This window comes from Callorhinchus milii, unplaced genomic scaffold (genome assembly GCF_018977255.1).
Source record: "Callorhinchus milii isolate IMCB2004 unplaced genomic scaffold, IMCB_Cmil_1.0 Scaffold3, whole genome shotgun sequence".
Taxonomy (NCBI): domain Eukaryota; kingdom Metazoa; phylum Chordata; class Chondrichthyes; order Chimaeriformes; family Callorhinchidae; genus Callorhinchus; species Callorhinchus milii.
The window spans coordinates 1368710-1377783 of record NW_024704744.1 but is presented as its reverse complement, the minus strand read 5'-3'; the positions used below and the strand labels follow the sequence as shown (position 1 = coordinate 1377783).

At 48.0% G+C, this 9074-nt stretch overlaps 1 protein-coding gene across 1 annotated transcript in view; it reads left to right on the top strand.

Annotated features, from left to right (window-relative positions):
- Nucleotides 1–8594: 8594 nt before the first annotated feature.
- Nucleotides 8595–9074, top strand: part of LOC103173034 (epithelial cell-transforming sequence 2 oncogene-like) — a 29332-nt gene continuing 28852 nt past the window's right edge. Inside the window, exon 1 of the mRNA XM_042332726.1 lies at nucleotides 8595–8801. Coding sequence (XP_042188660.1) covers nucleotides 8595–8801 — 207 coding nt within the window. The remainder of the gene's footprint in view (nucleotides 8802–9074) is intronic.

Genomic DNA, 9074 nt, shown 5'->3' with positions numbered 1-9074 from the left:
CTTCATGCCCTGACATCTCCCTACCTCTCCGACCTGCTTACCCCTCCACCCACAACACGCTGCCTGCATTCGACTGTCTACAGCTTTGTGCATATCCCTCGTGCCCTCCGTTCCACCAATGGTGGAACAACCTGGGCATCTTGTTCGACCCTCAACTGTCCTTTCTTCCCCATATCTGTGCCATAACCCACTCTGCCTGTCCCCACCTCTGCAATATTGCCCGACTCCACCACAGCCTCACTCCTCAGGCCACCAAAACCCTCATTCACGCATTCGTCACCTCAAGGCTTGACTATGGAAATTTCTTCCTTGTCGGCCTCCCCAACTCCTCCCTCCACAAGCTGCAGATAATCCAGAACTCTGCAGCTCATGTCCTCTCCTGCACCAACTCCAGGAACCAATCACGCCCATCCTCGCCTGACTGCACTGGGTCCCCATCTTCAGAGGATAGAGTTCAAAATCCTTGTCCTCACTTTCAATGCCTTCCATGGCATTGCCCTCTTCCACCTCTCTGACCTGCTAACCCTCTATGAACCTATCCACTCCCTCCATTCAGCAGGCTCTGGCCTGCTCCATATCTCTCTGCCATGTGTCGCCCATTTTATCATTCTGTCTATGTCTTCCTGCAGTCGGCTCCTATCCTTCTCACTGTTTACCACCCGACCTAACTTTGTGTCGTCTGCAAACTTGTAGATGGTGCTTGCTATACCCAAGTCCAGATCATTTATGCATATTAATTAGAGCAGTGGTCCTAATACCGATCCCTGGGGGACACCGCTGTACACTTCCCTCCAGTCAGAAAAGCAGCCGTTCACCACAACTCTCTGCGTCCTCCTGGGACGTCCTCCTGACGTGAAAGGCGCTTTATAAATGGAATCTTGTTGTTGCTGTTGTTGTTGCTTTCTGTCTCCCGGACAGTTCTGGATCCGCTGCCACTCTCCCTTTTATACCATGAGCTTCTATCTTTCTTACAAGTCTTTCATGTGGCACATTGTCAAATGCGTTTTACAGTCCATATAAACTACATCAACTGCACTGCCATCATCCACCCTCTCCATTACCTCATCGAAAAATTAAATTAGATTTGTTAGACAAGATTTGCCTTTACCAATCCATGTTGGCTGTCCCTAATTAACCCATATTCTTCTGAATGAAGATGTATTCTGTCCCGGATTATAGTCTCCAGGAGTTTCCCCACTGCTGATGTTAGGCTGTACTGGCCTGGAGTTCCCAGGTTTGTCCTTCTGCCCCTTTTGTACAGAGGAGTAACATTGGCCACTCTCCAGTCCTCTGGCACCACTCCTGTGTCCAACGAAGATTGAAAAATTGTAGCCAAAGCCTCCGCTATTTGTACCCGTCCTCCCATAGTAACCTTGGCTGCATCCCGTCCGGACCGGGACTTATCAACCTTTTCAGTACTTCCTCTCTGTTTATACTTATCCTGTCCATTTCCTCTGCCCTCTCCTTCGATACTGCGGCATTTGGTGCTTCCACTTCTTTTGTGAAGACAGATGCAAAGTACTCATTCAGCCCATCAGCCATTGCCCTCTGCTTCCACAATAAGATTTCCCCCTTGGTCCTTAATTGGACCCACCCTACCTTTGACTAACCTTTTTCTCTTGATATGCTTGTAAAATATTTTGAAAGTTACCCGCTAACCTTAACTCGTACAATCTTTTAGGCCCTCTTATTTCCTTTTTCAGACGTCTTCTGCACTTCCTATATTCTGTTTGGTTTCCTTCTGTATCATGGGCTTGACATTTTTCACACGGCTCCTTTCTCTGCTTCATTCTAGATACAATTGCATTCGACAACCAGGTAGATTTGGAAGCCATATTTTTCATTTTGTGGGTATGTTTTAATTCTGTCCCCGAGCTATCTCATCCTTGAAGACTTCTCACTGCTCTTTGGCCGTTTTTTCTGCCAATTTTTATTTCCAGTCCACCATCGCTATGTCCCCTTTTAACTCACTGAAATTTGTCCTCTTGAAGTTGAGTATCTAAGTACCTTAGATGGTTCGTTGTCTCTTTCCATTTGCTCTCTGAATCTAATGATGTTGTGATCACTATTGCCCAGATGCTCTCCCACTGAAACCTGCTCCACTTGCCCTACTTCATTCCCCAGAACTAGATCCAGCACTGCTTCCTTCCTCATTGGGCTGGAAACGTACTGATCAAGAAAGTTGTCCTGTATGCATTTTAGGAATCTTTCCCCCTCCTTGCCCTTTGCGCTGTTGTTTTGCCAGTCTATGTTGGGATAATTAAAGTCCCCCATTATCACGACTCTATTGGCCTTCATCTGTCTGAGATCTGCTTCCAGATCTGCTCATCTACTTCCTTCCCATTATTTGGTAGTCTATAGTTTACCCCTACCAGCGTCACAGCTCCTTTTTTGTTCCTTAACTCTAAAAATGTTGTAACCATTCTGCCACTGTCCCTTTTACTGCATGGGCTTCAATTTTTCTAATTAGTTTATTATGTGGTGCGGGTGGGTTGTGGGGGTGGGGTGGCAGTGGGGAGTGGGGGTGTGGGGGTGGAGTGGAGGGGCGGTGGTGGGGTGGGTGTGGGGCTGGTTGTTGGGGTGTTAGCATCCAGTGTAAAGAGCTGTGAAACATTCCTTAAAAGAATGTGTCACAGTTTACAGTTAAAAAGGGGCAAAGAGATTGTATGAGAAAAGATTAGCGGGAACATAAAAGGGAACCCTAAGGTATTTTATAATAACAATAATAATAATCTTTGAATTTGTTATAGCGCTTTTCATGTTGGGAGGACGTCCCAAAGCGCTTCACAGAACACACTGTAAAGTGAATTGACTGTATATTTGTGGGCGAACGCGACAGCCAATTGCGCACAGCAATGTCCCACAAACAGTCGTAGACGTAGATTGAAAATGACCAATTTATTATTGTTTTGGTTTTGGAGGGATTATTATTAGGCTCTGTGTGGAGTAAGGAAACTTGCCCAAGGTTTCGCCCTCTGCCTGGAATTGAACTCAGGTCTCTCGCTTGCAAAGCGAGTGCCCTAACCACTGAGCTACAGGACTCCACGAGCATATGAAGAATAAATGAAGAACATGAAGCATATGAAGAATAAAAGGTTAGTCAAAGGTAGAGTGGGTCCAATTAGGGACCAAAGAGGAATCTCCTTGTGGAGGGGGAGGGCACGGCTGATGCACTCAATGAATAGTTTGCATCTGTCTTCATAAAAGAAGAGGATGCAGCCAATGCCACAGTATCAGAGGAGAGGGGAGAGAGATTAGATAAAATAAGAATAAACCAAGAGTAGGTACTAAAAATGTTGACTTGCTCAATGTAGATAAGTCACTCAGTCTGGACGGGATGCATCCTAGCTTCCTGAGGGAATAAGGGTGGACATAACGGAGGGTCTGGCCACAATCTTTCCATCGTCCTTGGACACCGGGCTGGTGCTAGAGGACTGGAGGGTTGCAAATGTTACCCCCCTGTACAAGAAGGGGCAGAGGCATGAACCCAGGAACTGCAGGCCGGTAAGCGTAACATCAGTAGTGAGTGGGGAAATTTCTAGCGCTATAATCCGGGACAAAATAAATTCTCACTGAGGAAAATATGTGTTGATAAAGGACAGTAAACATGGATTTGTTGAAGGCAAATCATGTCTAACAAACTTGATAGAATTTTTTGATGAAGTGAATTAAGAGGTTGAAGGTAGTGCAGTTGATGTAGTTTATATGGATTTTCAAAAGGCGTTTGATAAAGTATCACGTAAGAGACTTGTAGCAAAATAGAATACTTGGCTTTATAAATAGGGATATAGAATACAAAAGTCAGGAAGTTATGATGAAATGCTGGATAGGCCTCAGCGAGAGTAATGTGTTCAGTTCTGGGCACCACACTTTAGGAAGTATGTCAAGGCATTGGAGTGGGTGCAAAGGATGGTACCAGAAATGAAGGACTTCATTCATTAGGAGAGGCTCGAGAAGCTGGGATTATCCTTCTTGGAGCAGAGAAAGTTAAGAGGAGACTTATTAATAATAAATAATAATTATCCTTGCATTTGATATAGAGCTTTTCATGTCTTCTCATTTCTAAAGGATAAAGATTTCTGAAGGATAGAGGGATTAAGGGATATCGGGATAAGGCGGGCAGATGGAGTTAGGATAGAAGATCAGCCATGATGTTACTGAATGGCGGGGCAGGCTCGAGGGGCCAAATGGCCTACTCCTGCTCCTAATTCCTATGTTCCTAAACAAAGGGAGGTGAGGAGAAATGTTTTCATACGAGTTGTTCGGATGTAGAATCCATTCTCTGAAGGGGTGGTGGAAACTAATTCAATAACCACCATCATGAGAGAAGTAGGTAATTATTTGGGGAGGACAAATTTGCAAGGCTACGGGGAGAGCGCAGGGGAGTGGGATTGATTTGGAAGCTCTTTTCAAAGACCCGGCACAGGCACAATGGGCCGAATGGCCTCTTTCTGTGTGGTATAATTCTATGATTCTATGATATGAAAACGACGATTACAAGAGTTATAAAACACATAACCTGCAGAAGATGATTCAGGGCTCAGTTCAATCAAGAGTTTTACCCTGGGAGACCTGGAGTGACTACTTGTCGATGTTGCTTTCAGTTCTTAGCTTATGCAGCTCACTCCTCTGCCACAGCCATGATTTCTCTCGTGCCGCTGCTCACTCAAGCTTTTCTAACCCCTTTTTCTTTCCCATCCTCCGCTGATTATTTTTGAGTCGTTCATTGACCATATAAGGACTTGTTTTTTCTGCCCTGGACTCGAAGTGTCCTGAGTCCAGTTTCAGGAAGTTCATTGTGTTTGAACCAGTTATGCCTTTTGTTATGGCAGTTGGTGTTGGGTATCGCCTTTTCTTTGCAAGTTGGTGAATGCACATCCTGGGGTCATTCGACTCCATGGTTTTCAGCTTGATTTTTCCACATCCCCCACACTCCCCGACCGATGCTGCTCAGGTTTGGTGACTATTACGTGGCTGACACGGGGAGAGACTAGTGGCTGGTTCCATGGTTTGAGTGTTGAGACCTGCTCACTGCAGCTCTGTACCTCACAGCGCTGTTGGCTTTTGCTCTGTACCTTGACAGCTCCACTTGGTGTAGTAGCTACAACCAAAACACTACTCAATGATGTCGACACTCAACTGCTCAGTATTCTACATTGCCTTTACCCTCTTAACATTGGCTGTTTCTCATACACAGACAGACACAGTCACACTCAGACAGTCACTCAGACAGATAGACAGACAGACAGACTGACAGACTGACTCTCAGACAGACAGACAGACAGACAGATAGACTTGCTCTCAGACAGACAGACAGACTCACTCTCAGACAGACTGACAGACTTACTCTCAGACAGACAGACAGACAGACAGACTCACTCTCAGATAGACTGACAGACTCACTCTTATACAGAAAGGTGTGATAGGGTCACGGAGTCTGGTGTGGGAGAGGACATGAGCTGCAGAGTTCTGGATGATCTGCAGCTTGTGGGGGGAAGAGTTGGGAAGGCCAACAAACAGGGAGTTAGTGCAGTCAAACCTGGACAAGATGAAAGCGTAGATGAGGGTTTCTGTGGCCTGAGGGGTGAGGCAGTGGTGGAGCCGGGCAATGTTACAGAGGTGGGGGAAGGCAGAGCGAGTCATGGCATGGATGTGAGGTTTAAAGGACACTTGAGGGTGAAACAAGACCCCAAGGTTCCTGACTGACTCAGTGAGGTGGAGTGTGCATTTATAAGAACATAAGGAATGCTGGACGAAAAAAAACAAGATCCATCTAGTTCACCTTTGACCTCCCTGGCGGTCGCATGCACATCTATCCCAAACTCCATATGTAGTATATCCCATAATGTTATTTCCTAAAAGAAAACAAAATCTAATCCGTGAGTCACCATTTTGGGTCCATGACCCTTCGTCAGGTGCTGAGTGTTCCCAGTTACCTTCTGTTTTTGTTTTCAGATTTCCAGCATCTGCAGGATTTTGCATTTTGTTTATATCTAACCTGTGTTTGAAAGAATCAACACTTTCTGCTTCAACCGTCTCCCTGGGGAGCCTGTTCCACAGGTTCACTATTCGCTCACTGAAATACTGTTTGTGTAGATTTGTTCTGAATTTATCCCCTTCAATCGCAGGCCATGTCGTCTGGTTCTACTATTCTGGACAAAGTGAAACAGCCTCCAATGGTCTATATTGATTTGCCCCTTTAGAATGTTAAAGACAGCAATATGTGGCCTCTCAATCTTCTCTTTTCCAGTGTGAAATGCCCAATTTACTGAGTGGCTCCTCATAGCCCTCCATTCCCTCATCATCCTGGTGGCTCAAGCCCCTCCATGAATGGTGATTCTGAGGTGTGGAGGCGATGAAAGGAGGAAAGGAGGATGGACTCAACCACCTCTCAGACACTGAAGGGTGCCGTGTAAATACACAACAACTTGCATTTATATAGCGCACTTCACGCGGGATAGCGTCCCGGAGCGCTTAATGTACGCGAATCAATTGCCTACAAACAAACTCCACATCCCAGCGGTCGCTATGAAGCACTTTTCATGCTACAGGACCTATAGCAGTGCAAGCTCAGACTTGTGGGGGAGGAGAGTCAGGAAGTTGGTGTGTAAGTTGTGATGTTAGTGTTAAAGGGAAACTTCCGGGTTACATTGGCGTCTGTGGTTACCTGGGAGATGGGATTTATATACAGGGCACTAAACAGAGACAAGGCTCAAAGCAGGGACACTGCAGGTAAGGTCTATCCACTCAGGCCATGTTTCATGTAAACCCTCTCACTGGGCACATTTCTCCCAGGATTTTCTCAGCTTCCCGGAAACGCTTTTATTAATAATAAGCAATTGCATTTGTTATAGCATCTTATCACAACAACAACAACAACAACAGGATTCCATTTATAGAGCGCCTTTCACGTCGGGAGGACGTCCCAAGGCGATGGACAGTTGGGTCGGGACCCGAGCATTGGGGGGAAATGGTCAGGGTGAGGGGAGGGAAGAGAGGGAGCGAGGAGGGGGAAGAGAGTCGAGAGGGGAGCTGAAGGCACGGTCAAAGAGAAAGGTTTTGAGACCGGCCTTGAAGGAGGAAAGGGAGGAAGCAAGGCGAAGGCACTGGGGGATGGAGTTCCAGAGCCTCGGGGCTGAGAGGCTGAAGGCCCGACCACCGATGGTACGGGCGGTTGGGGCGGGGGACGTGGAGCAGACCGGAGCCAGAGGAACGGAGGGTACGGGCAGGTAGGTAGGGGGATAGTAGGTTGGAGAGGTAGGAGGGAGCAAGGCCGTGAATGGCCTTGTAGGTGAGGATGAGGATCTTGAAATCAATCCTCTGGGGGATGGGGAGCCAGTGGAGGCGAGCGAGGGTGGGAGTGATGTGGTCCCGAAGCCTGGTGCGGGACAGTACACGAGCTGCAGAGTTCTGAATGACCTGCAGCTTGTGGAGGGAGGTGGCGGGAAGGCCGGCGAGGAGAGAGTTCCCATAGTCCAGCCTTGAGGTGACAAAGGCGTGAACCAGGGTTTCAGCAGCGTGAGGGGTGAGGTAGTGCCGTAATCTGGCGATGTTCCGGAGGTGATGGAAGGCGGTGCCAGTTGTGGTGCGGATGTGAGGGAGAAAGGACAGCTCAGGGTCGAACAAAACGCCGAGGTTCCTGACTGGCTTTGAGAGGTGGAGAGTGCAGCCTTGGATGCTGATGCTGTCAGCGCCTGAGGTGCGGAGGCGCTGACGTGAGCCAATCAGGAGGGCCTCGTTTTTCGCACGTTGAGCTGAAGAAAGTTGTCTCTCGTCCAGGACTCGATGTCGGACAGGCAGCTGTCAGGACATCGGTGGTCGTGGAGTTGAGAGTAGAGGAGGAAAGGTAGAGTTGGGTGTCATCCGCATACATGTGGAAGTTAACCCCATGTTTGCGGATGATGTCACGAGGGGGAGCATGTAGAGGGTGAAAAGGAGGGGACCGAGGACAGAGCCCTGAGGGACACCACATGAGACAGTACGGGGGGTGGAGGAGAAGCCATTCGTTGAGACGAAGTGAAGACGGTGGGAAAGGTAAGAGCTAAACCATTCAAGGACAGTGCCTTGAAGGTTGAGGTGGGAGGACAAGCGGTGGAGGAGGATAGCGTGGTCGAGGTAGGAGGTCATTGAGTCGTCTCAAAGTACTTCACAGAATGTACTCTATAGTGAATTGACTGTATATTTTGTGGGAGCAAAGCGGCAGCCAATTGCGCACAAATAGTCATGGATTATTTTTAAAGGAATTATTATCTTCGCAAAAGTCATCAGCCAATTGACTAACAACCGGGTTCCTACTCACTGCTCGTTAAACAGAGGTGTATGGAGCAAGGAAACTTGCTCAACGTTTCGCCCTGCCAGGAATCAGACCCAGGCCTCTGACTTGCAAGGAATACGGACATTTTCCCAATGTTTCATCCTGTGCAGGAATTAAACGCCGTTCCTCTCACTTGCGAAGTGAGTGCTGTGACCACTGAGATACAGGACGTCGCAAAGCACTTTCCAGAATAATTATTGCTGTTGTCGTGTGTAGGTGCTGCCTGTGACTGTGGCTCTCAGCCTTTCTGACAGATTCCTGTTGGCCTGTGTGTGTTGGGATGGAGGGCTTGGTGACCCCCAGACTGTGTCTTGTGGGAACGCTGAACCCCACCAGCCTGGCACTTGGCCCACACCGCACAGACACCTGTATCTGGCCTCAGCATTCTGGGGGGAAATATCTCCCAGCGACCGGCAACTCAGATATTACCCGGCAAACAAGATTCAGCGCGTGGACACCGGTGGTTAATAGGACTGCCAACCAGCAGGTAAAGCAGCTCAATCCAATGCTTGCTCCCCTCTGGAACTCCCTGCTTTTACCCTCCACCTTGCCCTCTCTTTATCCCTCCTGCTGATAGCACAGCCACCCTGGATCATCGGCAGGACCTGGAACAGACCAGTCCCTGGGGCAGAGATCATCACACTCAGCTCCTGTTAACCCTGCAAGCCAAGGCCTAATGGGTAGGGCAGTTCCAGCTGGACAACCAGCAGGAAAGTTTGACAGACAGCGCTCTCGATGGCACGCTGTGTTTTTAGCTGGT